Genomic DNA, 13,254 nt, shown 5'->3' with positions numbered 1-13,254 from the left:
AGAACTGGACCCACAAGTATATGGCCAATTAATCTTGGACAAAGCAGGAAAGAGTGTCCAATGGAAAAAAAGACAGCCTCTTCAACAGGTGGTGTTGGGAGAGCTGGACAGCAACATGTAGAAAAATGAAATTAGACCACTTTCTGACACCATTCACAAAAATAAACTCAATGTGGATAAAGGATCTGAATGTGAGACAGGAAACCATAAAAACCCTTGAGGAAAAAGCAGGAAATAGCCTCCTAGACCTCAGTCGCAGCAATCTCTTCCTCAACACATCCCCAGAGGCCAGGGAATCAAGAACAAAAATTAACTACTGGGACTTCATCAAGATAAAAAGCTTCTGCAAGGCAAAGGAAACAATCAAAAAAACTAATAGGCAACCAACAGAATTGGATAGTGGCAAATGGCATATCAGATAAAGGGCTAGTATCCAAAATATACAAGGAGCTCACTAAACTCCATACACGAAAAATATGTTTTCTTAATAGAAGAAATTTGGTTTTATTTTTTCTGAAGCTGAAATGCTTTTGTTCCTAACAATATTGATTTAACTACCTGTTTTAAAAATATTATTATCAGGGTGCCTGGCTGGCTCAGTCCATAAAGCATAAAACTCCTGATCTTGGGGTTGTGAGTTTAAACCTCATGTTGGGCCTAGAGCAAAAGAAAAATATCATTACTCATATTATGACTAATACTAAGACTGCAATGAAGACAGTCAAAACACTGTATTTTAAGGTCAGTTGGAATAATTGTTTTTTCTTTGTGGTTATGACATCAACCTGATATACAGCAAGGCTCATTTCTTTCGTTGGTTTTCAGTTTTTAAGAATTGATTTTTTAAATGTTTTAAAAAATATATTTAACAACTTTAATGAACTAAAACTCACATATCATACACTTCACCCTTAAAGCATATATACAACCCAGTAGTTTTTAGTACATTCACAAATATGTGCAGTCGTCAGTTTTAGAACATTTTCATCATCTCAGTAAGATATCGCGTACCTTTTAGCTCTCACCCCACCATTCCTTCATTCCTTCTAGCCCTAGGCAACCGCTAATTTACTCTCTCTCTAAAGATTTCCCTGTTTTGGACACTTCATGTGCACAGACTCATACAGTACATGTCTTTCGTACCGCTTATTTTACTCAGCATGATGTTTTTGAGGTTCTCCCATGTCTTTGTGATCCAAGGGGATACTTCAGCCTCACCCCTGGGTTCTGAGGTTTTCCCAAAGGTGTCTTGAGTAGTTTCTAGTTGGTCTTCTTGTGAAATTGGCACCAATTCCACCATGTTGATGACATCACTTCCCATAATACTTTGTGTTTTAATAATTATGTGCATTACATTGATTTATTATTTGTCCTTTTCTGTATGTCTTCCTTACTTTTCTAAAATTTCTTTCAGTATTTAGGAAGATTTGCTTTTAGGTTTAGTAGTTTTTTTGTGTGTATAAACCCTATATAATGCCTTTGTTAGTAATTTATTGCTGTGTAACAAATTACCCCCAATTTAAACCATGAATATTAGTTTTCTTACAGTTTCTTTGGGTCAGGAATCTAGCTGTGGCCTATGAGCTGGGCACCTCATCCTCAGTGTCTCTCTTGAATCTCAAATCAAGCTGTTGGCTTGGCCTGTAGCCATCCCAAGGCTCCAATGGGGCTAGTGAATCTGCCTGCAAGCCCATTCACATGGTTGTTGGCAGGCCTCAGAAGATCCATTTTCAAGTTTACTCATTGCTGGCAGGCTTAGTCACTCACCACACGGGCCTCTCTGTAGGCTTTCTGAGTGTTCTCAAGTGTGGCAGCTGATAATTTTAGAGAGAGCCAGATAATACCCAAGATGGAACCAAGTCAGAAAGTGACACTCATCGCTTGTGCTGCGTTATATTTGTGAGAACACTTAAGGATGGTCTGCACTCAGGGGCAGGGTATTACACAAATATGTGAGTGTTTGGAAACAGGTATCATTGACTGCCATTGCACAGCCTTTCTACCATAATTCCCTAAGCTCCTTTATCCTTTTTTTTTTTTTTAACATTTATTTATTTTTTGAGAGACAGAGAGAGACAGAGTGTGAGTGGGGGAGGGGTAGAGAGAGAGGGAGTCACAAATTCCAAAACAGGCTCCAGGCTCTGAGCTGTCAGCACAGAGCCTGACATGGGGCTTAAATTCACGAACCACGAGATCATGATCTGAGCCGAAGTTGGTCGCTCAACCCACTGAACCCCCCAAACCCCCCCGGCTCCAAGCTCCTTTACTTTATCTGGTTAAACAGTTTGACTCCAACCTATTACTTACACAATTGTTACTAATCTTATTCAACTTTTGATTTTATTTTTATTTTCTACTTTTCTTTTAAAATTGTATTCTTTCTACTTTGTCAGAAAACGTGTTTAAATTCTATTTTCTCCTTGTGTCTGCAACTTCATTATTAAAATTAGCTCTCCAGATAAATACATGAAATGTTCATTGTCAGTTCTTTTGCGAGGTTCCTGGTCAACTTTTGTTTGGCTGAAGCCCATCCTCTGGTAGATTGCTCAGGAAGGGAACTTGTTTACCATTTTCCCTGAAGTTTTGCATATTCAAAACTCCTTTCCTGTAACTTCCATAACTGAAGGAGAGCTTGGATGTATATAACCTCCTTGGCCCATACTTTTTAAAGTTTTGGAAAATGTTGCTCCTCTATTTTCTCATTTCATAGGTTACAAAAGCATAGTTGAAAAATCAAGGTCCAATGACATTTAATTCTCTTGACCTTATAAGTTACTTTACCTTTTCACTTGGAGGATCTGAGGACTTTTTAAAATTCTCTAAGGTCTAATAGTTCTGTTATGATGTCGTTCAGAGTTGGACCACCTGGGTGGCTCAGTCGGCTAAGTGTCTGACTGTTGATTTCGGCTCAGGTCATGATCTCACTGTTTCGTGGGTTCTATACCTGCATGGGCTCTGGCTGACAGCATGGTGCCTGCTTGGGACTTCTCTTTCTCTGCCCCTCCCCAACTCGACTCTCTCTCTTTCTCTCTCTCTCTCTCTCTCTCAAAATAAATAAATAGTCTAAAAAAAAAACAAAAACAGATGTGAATCTGTGTTGACCATCCTGGGTCTGTTTTCCTGAGTAACTTACAGTCCCTTTTCATTATGTTTTCTTTTATTTCTGGAAACTTTTCTTGGACGACAGTTTTAAATATTAGTTCTATTCTAGTAATTTTTCTTATTCATAGGCTCCAATTATAGTGTGTTGGATCTTCTTTTTTAAGAAAAATTTTTAATGCTTTATTCATTTTTGAGAGACAGAGAGATACAAGCGCTAACAGGAGATGGGCAGAGAGAAAGGAGGAGACATAGAATCTGAAATAGGCTCCAGGCATGGAGCCCCATCAGCTCAGAGCCCAACACGGGGCTCGAACCCATGAACCATGAGATCACGACCTGAGCTGAGAAAGTCAGACACTTAACTAACTGAGCCACCCAGGTGCCCCAGATCTTTTTTTGGACTGTCTACTATTTCAGCCTTTTGTTCTCTGATTTTTTTCCCTGTTCTAAAATTTCATGTTCATTTCCTTGGGTGTTTTTCTGCTTTAGTTCAGTGTACCTTATTAAAATTTTCACTCAAATCTATTTTTCTTTATGTACCTCTTTCTTCACTGTTTTGGTCTTGTGAGTTTTGTAATGATTTTTATGGTTTTTTATTTGACATGATATCAGGCATTTTTAGGTGTTTTTTGTTTTTGTTTTTTGTACAGGGTTGGATAAACTAGTGTTCTATTACTGAAAGTATAAATCCCCATATAGTCACAAATAGGCCCCCACAGTTGCAAGTTTTCTCCTAGAAGGTGTAAGGAAGAATTTGTGGAGGGGCAATGTCCTTTCTTTGATTTGGAGATGTGGAGTGGCTGTTTAATAACTTATTTATGACTAAAAAGTTCAAAAATTCTACAGAAACTTCCTCATCCTTATCTTGTCTCATGCTGCTCTTTTATTCTCTGCCCAGCTATGAAGGCCTGAAGCCTTATGTTTTTTTCTATTTGGAGGGTGTCATGAGTGAGAATTGTTAAATAAGCCTATAAAGTAGCAAGCTATGAAGTGTATTTATGAACAGTGTTTATTTGTTTATCTTGGAGGATAAAAGTACCGAGATGTAAAGAACTGCTTATATTTCCTCGTTTTCCCTGAGTTCACTCCAGAATCACTTGGTTTGTCTAAAAGGAACCCTAGACTCTGGGATAAGGCTAAATCTGGATTGATTACACGGAATAGACTTCTTTAGTTAAGGCATTTGTTACAAGCATTTGATGTACTTTTGAAGATTAGTCTTTTCTAAAGCTTTTGTATTTGAAAAAGCTTTAAAAAAATTGTGGCCTGTATTCAGGAATTAACTGTTATTTGCTCTAAAACTTTTTTCTTTCACTCCTAGGTGAATAAGAGAAAGAACTGAAGATGGCAAGTAGAAGACTCGAGGAGTCCATGGGGGCTGTTCAGATGGGGTTAGTCCGAATGCTGAAAGGGTTCCAAAGCAAGGTTTTGCCACCCTTGAGTCCAAAGGTGGTTACGAAAGAAGAAGTAAATCGAATGGTAATGTATCCGAGACTTTCTGTGTAACGTTCCTAACACGGCCTAACACAGCTGCTGCTCGGCATTCTCAGAAATCACACGGAGACTTACTGACTGATGATATCAAATTCAGCTAACATGGTAGCTTGCTACAGAGCACAGGCACCTCTCAGAGCCCAGGAAGTTTCTGAAATCACGTACCTCAAAGCAGAGGCTTGAATTGCTCAAGTTAGTCAGTTGAAAGAAGATTATGCAATAAAATTGTTACGGTTTTCTAAATGTTAGTTTGAGCCCTATGACACTGTGTAGTTCAAAACAGTCAGATATCAGAATATTGTAGGGTTTCACTGAAATAACTTATTACGTGTTTGGCAAGAGTTATTTCTGTTTGCATATTTGTAGCACAGACTATCACAATAATGACTATATGATACCAAAGAAAAATACATTTATCCCTGTCCTTTATAGTAAAATATATTTCTGTTTTTAATGAGTTATAATAATTTGATGAGAACTGAATTATAAACTCATGCTATAGAGAATATCAAGAACAATGTACTGTGTTCGAGATGGTGTTCACCATACTTAAAAAACTAGTCTCAAGTTATGTTCTGATTAGAAAAATAAAACCTGTCATCAGTCTATTTTGTGGTGGTTTGAGTTTTATATTTAAAGTAACTCCTGACATTTGCTTTTAAGATTTTATTATTTTTGTTTAAACTGCAACACAGCTGAAACTTCCTAACACTTTAGTATTCTTATCTGGATTTCAGTCAAAAAGAACCTCAAAAATGAAGTTGGAAGCTGTATTGGAAATATGCCTTCATTTAGACTGATTCAATCACAGAAGTTAATTTATATGCATTTTGGAGAGCAGGGATTTTAACCCAAGGTGAAATCAATCAACCAAATTATATAACCTCTGAATGTTTTACAAAGTCTTGGTATATACTCAAGCATTATGTTGGTGTCAGTGATCATCATCCCCACTTGCATATAAAGCAAGCCCTGGAACATTCCAGAACAACAATAAGTAGATAATGGTGTTTGGTCCTGGGTAACTAAGCCTTGTTGGGTTATTTAAATTGTTTTTTATTTAAATGATAGGTTACAGTTTTTCCCTCGTAACATTAGAAAGTGTTGAAGCATTTTGTGTTCCTGTTTGCGTGTGTGAATTTGACTGGCTGCTGGTTCTGATGATGGATGAACTTCAAGCCCTTTTAAAACAAGGTCTAAGTACAGTCTTGTGATTTCTTAAAAGTTCACACTCATTCCTTAGCTGTGCAGTCACACTTCCTAGACCCTCCTCATTTTGCAAAATTCCTCTTTAACCTGATACAGCAGGATGGTGAAAACACCCAAAAGCTTTGCACATTTGTTGTAACTTGAGTTGAGAAGTAGAAGCATTTCAAATTTTTTAGCTCTGAAGATTCGAAGTGATTTTGGAAGCAGGGTCGTATGTTAAGATGGTCCTTCTGAGCATAAATGTTAAGCTCTTTGGACTTCACTGTTCCTGTGTGATTTCTTGACTCCCCTCCCCCCTCCCAGTGTCTTTTGTGTGATTTCTTCAAAGTGACAAGGAAACAGCAACCACATGTCATTTCATATTACCGTGCAGAGAGCTCAGAAGTGCACAGGTTCTTCTCTTGTATTATTTAGTTAATTTAAATATTTTATAAGGGAACTTAGTGGCATTCCAGAATTATCCTGAAAGTTGCAAACACAAATTATTCATTATTGGCACTCATGGAAACACTTTTTCAGCATAACCATTTATGAATCTTCAGCTGTACTGTTTTAAATTCTAGCTGACACCCTCGGAGTTCCTGAAGGAAATGTCCCTCACCACAGAGCAGAGACTGGCTAGGACACGTTTGATGTGCCGACCACAGATCGTCGAACTGTTAGATATGGGGGAAACAACACATCAAAAGGTACCTACTACTGTCATGCTTATCTATGAAGCAGGACCTGGAAAAATGTGAACATTCCAGAACAACAGTTACTAATAGTCATCATTTCTGGGATAAGTCCTTATTGGGTTATTTATTTACTTATTTATTTATGTAGTATGTGCACGCAGTGGGGGAGGGGCAGAAGGAGAGGAAGTGAGACAGTCCCAAGCAGGCTCCACGTCCAGCATGGAGCCCGATGTGCGGCTCAATCTCATGACCCTGACGTTATGACCTGACCTCTGTTGATCTTGATATCTATGAGTTTATATAGAGGGAATTATAATTAGTAAGTACAAATAACTTTTGAGGAGTCATATTTATTTCCTAGCTCCTTCTGGACACTGTTATTTACAGATTACGAGTAGGTCCAAGGATTCCAGTTCCAAATCCAATTAAGTGATCTTAACACAACAAGAAATCCCTTCTTCCCTGAGCTGTCATCACTAGAAAGGAAGAAGGTGGAATTTTTTACTAAAGTAGACATTTGTTGTCTCCCCCGGCTCACTTCCAATAGCAAATGTATCCTTTTAGTCTCTAAGGGACAGTTATTTTAACCTGTTTCTGTATTCTAATGTAAACCATATATTCTAGGCTTTAGGAGCATATGAATATAAGATAAGGTCTTATTTCCTATTTTAAATTAATTTCTTGAATTATATGCTTTACTTTTTATGTACAGATTATGGTATGAATCTCCATGAGTTGAACTGCTGGAGATCAGCCTCCTCTCAAAGGCTTCCTGGGCTATTCCTGAGAGATTTTCAGAGATCTTTCCCCTGATGAACGGGTCTCTGACACTCATTTGCTCTTGCTGTGACCCCATCGCGCCCCTGTTTGGGATCTGCACAGCTAGCTTTAGCTGCTGCCTCTTCTCTTCTCTGCCAGCGCCCGCTGCCTTTGAGGGCAGCGAACAAGGCTTTCCCCGGTGCTAATTCATCATTGCTCTTTTCCCGTAGCGCGACTGAGCCCAGACTGTGCGCATTTCCTGTGTGTGCTGCTCGTGTGTGTTTAACATATTTTGACCCGTGCTGTGAAGGATGAAGAAATTAGTAAACTTTACCATATCTCATCATTTTTCCTCTTTCTTCTTACAACTCGGTTGGTTATTTTTACTTTATTTTCTGGAGTTTCATTTGTTCTTAGTTGGGTGAGAGTCACCCCCTACTAATAACTTCAAGAAGAGCTTATGGAAACTATACTTCCTTGGTTTTATAGGTTTGACAATATTTGTGTGTTGCCTTTATGCTGAACTTCAGACTTGCCTTCTTGGGTCACATATAGTCCCCATAAGAGTTCTGTGGGCGTTTCCCTCACCTTCTGGCTTTAATCGTAAGCAGAAATAAGATGCATAGTGGTCTGCAGAAGTATGATGAAGCCAGCTTGATTTATTGAGACCTGAATCTTTTAGCTCAGATGCCCGAAGATTGTAATATCCAGTGATTTTATTAGGGTGTGACTAAACTTTTCTTGAAATACTATATATCTTTAGTTTACGTCTAGAAAGTTTTTCTTGAATTATCCAATGTTTTTGCCATTTTAGTTCTTTTTTTTTTTTTTTAGGAATATCAGTTATGAATATGTTACACCTTATTTATCTTCCTTTCTACATCTTAGATTCCTCTCTCCGTTTTTATTTTTCTGTTCATTTACATTTCATTGTTATTCTATCCATAGGCTGTCCTCTGGGTCCCTTTGAGTTTTGTGTATGTGTGTTTCTCTTGTAATTCATCCTTCAGCTTGACTAGTTTGGCACTTCTGGGTTCTCTCACAGCATTTGACTCAGCGTCTCTTTCTTATACCTGTTTTATTCACTTGTAGCTCAGATATCATACTCCTTTGGTTTTCTTCCAACTTCGCTGGCTGTTTTTGTCTTATTTTATTTTTTTGGCTCTACTCTTCATGATCATTAAATGTAATTTTACAATAAGTACTGAGCTCCCCCATACTTGGTCATTCTACTTCTTTCTCTTTTCAACTCATTCTTTAGGTGACTCCTTCTAAGAATAAGGCTTTAAATTCTACTTTTTAAATGATTACTTTTATAATTATTTCTCCTGCTATGGCCTATCCTCTGAACTCTGAATCGCATGTTCAGCCCAATGAATAATTGGCAGCTCAGACTTAAAATATCTGAGATCTAATGTTTGTGTTATATTCCCTCCCTGAAGACATGATCTCTTCTCTTTGGCCTCCTCCCTCCAGTATATAGTACCCCCATTTACCTTTTTCTTCAGGCTCCTCCCTCCAGTATATAGTACCCTCATTTATCTATTTCTTCAGGCCAGAAGCCTACCTTGGAGTTATCTCAGATTCTTCTCTTTTTCTTGCATCTTGTATGAGGTCCAATGACAAATGCTATAAATTCTGCTTCCACAAATACGTGTTAAACAAACTACTTCTCACCACCAACACCACCACCCTCCCGTTTCAAGCCACCATCCTCTAGACTACTGAAATTGTCTGTCTGTTTCCATCTCATTGCCCTGTCAACAATTCTGCGCAAAGAAGAATGATTTTTTAAAATGTAAATTAGAACATGTTATTTCCATATCTAAAATCATCCGGTAGCTTCCTATTGCCCTCAGAGTTACAGGACTCTGCATCATCTAACCCTACGTACTTCCCTCATAGGTCTCGTTTTCTTCGACTCTTCCCATTTAATTGTCTTCTAGCTGTGCTATATCCATCACCTGCTCTTTGAACACTCAAAGATAATTCTTACCCCAGGGCCTTTGCACTTGATATTCCTTCTCATTGGAATGTTATCCTCGCAGATCTTTGCATGATTTGCTTCAGATCTCTACTTGGATGTCTTTTTCTCAGAGAGGTCATCCCGTGACTACCTACTGAAAGGAGCCTGCATCCAGCACTCACCCTTTCTCCTTGTCCTACTTTCGTTTCCTTCATAGCATATCACTGCCTGACCTCATATCATATGTTTCTTTATTTTTTATCCATTTCCCCCAAGAATGTCAGCTTTGTTCACTACTATATGCTTAACATATGAAAAATACTGGAAATCCAATTAGTATTTATTGAGTGAACACATGAATTTTTCATCTCTTTGATTGTTTTTTTTTCCTCCCTGCACTCTTATTTATTTGCTTTGTGCTCTCAGATTTTTCCATTATGTTAATTTTTGAGTTTATAGTGAAATGGTGTAGTTAATATTTTTATTGCTTCATGGCAGCTTTTCTGCTAACTATTCTTCATTTGTCATTTTCTTATTCCTTTTGTTCTTGAATTTTTGTATAGATCTTGATTATAATTATTATTATTATTACCATTCATTTTCAAAAGGAAGAAGGACATTTTTCCTGGACTGCGGTTGTGGGCAGTTACTGTCGAGGTAGGGCCTGGCCGCGTCCCAGACCAGCAGGAATCCTCCACAATTCCCTTTGCAGCACTTTATGAAAGAGGATTGTGTGCTGTGTTTGTTTGGAAGGGGCTGAGAGGAAGGAAGGAAGAATGACTGAGTTGTGCTAGCCTTTCCTTCTGCCCAGAGTTGCGACTTGTAGGACCCTTCTGATTCAGAGTTTTTCTCTTCTAGCCTGTCTCAGTGACAAGCTGCTTCCTATAAACATGCAGATTTATGTGTAGCCCAAATCAGCCCGGGCTTCCCTCCTATTTTCTTGTGCTAGATGACATCCACAGCATTTCTTTTGCCCTTCTGACTATTTTGACAAGGAGCTGGTGGTTTTGTCTATCAGAGTGTGTCACCTGCTTTGGAGATCTGTATTGTGCCAGCCACCCCAGAGATCTGAAGTTGCAGATTCTCAGTCGCATCTTCTCTCAACCCTGGTTATTTGGGCAGGAGGGGTGGGGAAGGGAACTCACCCTGCCAGTTACAGCCTACACGGAGTCCATCTGGGATTCTAAGTGTCGTTTACGCTGAAATCCATGGTCTCCTGCAGGGGACCTCTGTCATATATCCAGTGATCCATATGCAAGGATCGGTTTCTGGACTTTTCCATGCCATTGGTCAATTTATTCTAATCCACACTGTGGTGTTTTAGTTGCTATATATTTATAGATATGAGTGTCTATAAATATAAGAAGATACTTTGTTCTTCTTTAAAGGTATTTTCTCTCAATGAATTTTCAGAAGCGTCTTGGCTACTTTTGGCTCTTTGCATTCCCACATACATTTTAGAATCAATTTATTGAACAGAGAGGTTTTGATTGAGATTGCATTGTCTATTAATTAACAGGGAGATATCCTTGTGATATTAATTCTTCTAATCCATGGACATACTCTATCTTCCCATTTCTTGAAGCCTTCTTTAATTTCTCTTAGCGAAGTTTGATAGTTTTCCTTATAGAGATCTTTTCATATCTGTTCTATTTTATTCTCAGGTATCTTATATTTGGGTGCAATGTTATATAATCTGATTTTCTGTATCTTTAAAATTTTTATTTTACTTATTGAAATATAACTTCTAACAGTATCTATTTGAAGATTTTACTTTTTAACTTGTTACTCATATTCAGCAATCTTGCTAATAATTCCATTTTAATTGTAATAGTTCATGTATGGATTTATTTGGATTGTCTTTGAAAACACTTACTACCTTTGAATAATGGACGTTTTCTTTCCCATCTTAAATGTTTACACATTAATAGATAATTTTTTAGAGAAGTTTTAGGTTTATAGAAGAATTGATTGGGAAGTACAGAGACTTCTCACATACCCCATCTCCCTACTCTATCACATACATTTGTCCCTGTTACTTATATCTTATATTAGTGTGATTTTTTTTACAATAGATGAGCCAATGTGATACATTATTATTAACTAAAGTCTCTAGTTTACATTGGGGTTAAATGTGCATCCGTATATTTTATAATAGCTTTTGACAGACATGCAATGGCATCTGCATCACAAAGAATAGTTTCCTTGCCCTGAAACTCACGTTTCCCTCCCTCCCCCTGAACCAGTGATCACCACTGACCTTTCTGTTGTCTCCATTGCTGTGCCTTTTCCAGAATGTCATATATCTGAAATCATACAGTATATATCCTTTTCTGATTGGCTTTTCTCAGCAGTATACTTCTAAGGTTCCTTTCAATCTTAATTTTTTTTTGTACATTTCACCTGCTTCTCTGAATTTACTACTAGTTTTAATAGAATGCTGAGAAAAAGTTATGATCAAAGGTATCCCTGTCTTGTTTCCGAAAATAAGAAAAAAAAAACCCAACATATTACCATTAAGTGTAATGCTATTGTTTACTTTGTGAAGATCTAGATGCTCTTTGTTATATTGAGGAAGTTACCTGTTTTTCTTTGTGTGCTAGGAGGGTTTTTTCTTTTTATTGTGAATAGATACTTAGTTTTATCAAATGTTTTTCTACATCTAGTGAAATGATTGTAATAATCTTCTCCTTTATTTTCTGTTAGAAATACATTTTAAGTAAAATTTTTATTGAATTTGTGAGTGTATATGTGTGTGTATTATAAACATATTGCTTGATGAATTTTCACAAAGTAAAGATACTCATATCACCACCACTCAGATGAAGGCGTGTAGGATGTAACATGACCAGCATCCTGGAGCTTTCTTCTGTGCTTCCCAGTCACTCTCCCTCCTCCTCAGAAGAACCGCTAATCATAGGTTTATTTTTCCTTTATTCAACCTCATACAAGTGGAACACCACAGTGTATACGCTTTAATTTCTGGCTAATTTAACTCAATATATTATGTTTTGAAGGTTTGTGTTGTGCTTAGTAATAGGTGGTTCATTTTTATGTGTGGTATTCCCTTGTAGGACTACACCACCAACTGTTTATCCATTTTACTGTTGATGAACATTTGGCTTTCCCCACATTTTGGATCTTATAACTGTGGTGCTATAAACACTCTCGTACACTTCTTTTAGTGCACATGTACGCAATTCTATTGGGCCTACACATAAAAGTGGAATTTCTAGATGATAGGCTATGCAGGTGTCTCTTTCTTGGTAATTGCCAGTTTTTTTTAAGTGTTTGTACCATTATACTGCCATCAGCTGTGTGTGGGAATTTCAGTTGGAATTGCCAATACTTGCTAATGCTTAACACTGTCAGTCTCTTTAATTGAAGTGATTCTGTTGGGTGTCTAGTATTGTCACACTGTGGTTTAATTTTCAGTTTCTTAATTTCTAATGAGGTTAAGAAACTTTTCACACTTATTAGCCATTTGTTTTTCATCTTATAGATTACATGTTTATGTGTTTTGTTCACGTCTTACTGTTTTGTAACATTTCTTCATAAATTCTGGAGATTAGTTTTTTATCAATTACGTGTATTGTGAATAATCTTCTCCAATTATTTGGATTTCTTTTTCATTTCATAAAGGGTATCTTTTTTTAAATAGTTTATTGTCAAATTGGTTTCCATATAACACCCACTGCTTCTCCCCACAAGTGCCCCCCACCATGACCATCACCCCCTTCTCCCTCCCCCTCCCCCTTCAGTCCATGGTTCATTTTCAGTATTCAGTCATCTCCCTTGATCTGGGTCCCTCCCTCTCCCCCGCTCTCTTTCCCCCTTCCTCTCCCTATGGTCCCCTGCCAGGTCTCTCCTGTTAGACCTATGAATGCAAACATATGATATCTATCCTTCTCTGCCTGACTTATTTTGCTTAGCATGACACCTTCAAGGTCCATCCACTTTGCTACAAATGGCCAGATGTCATTCTTCCTCATTGCCATATAGTACGCCATTATATATATATACCACATCTTCTTGATCCATTCATCA

At 37.6% G+C, this 13,254-nt stretch overlaps 1 protein-coding gene across 1 annotated transcript in view; it reads left to right on the top strand.

Moving 5' to 3' along the window:
- Positions 1-13,254, top strand: part of HYDIN (HYDIN axonemal central pair apparatus protein) — a 417,349-nt gene that overhangs the window by 84,400 nt on the left and 319,695 nt on the right. The window contains exons 3-4 of the mRNA XM_029925166.1: positions 4,424-4,581; positions 6,369-6,494. Coding sequence (XP_029781026.1) covers positions 4,447-4,581; positions 6,369-6,494 — 261 coding nt within the window. The 5' untranslated portion in view covers positions 4,424-4,446. The remainder of the gene's footprint in view (positions 1-4,423; positions 4,582-6,368; positions 6,495-13,254) is intronic.

Source organism: Suricata suricatta, chromosome 16, assembly GCF_006229205.1.
Source record: "Suricata suricatta isolate VVHF042 chromosome 16, meerkat_22Aug2017_6uvM2_HiC, whole genome shotgun sequence".
NCBI lineage: Eukaryota > Metazoa > Chordata > Mammalia > Carnivora > Herpestidae > Suricata > Suricata suricatta.
This window is presented reverse-complemented; position numbering and strand designations above follow the sequence as displayed.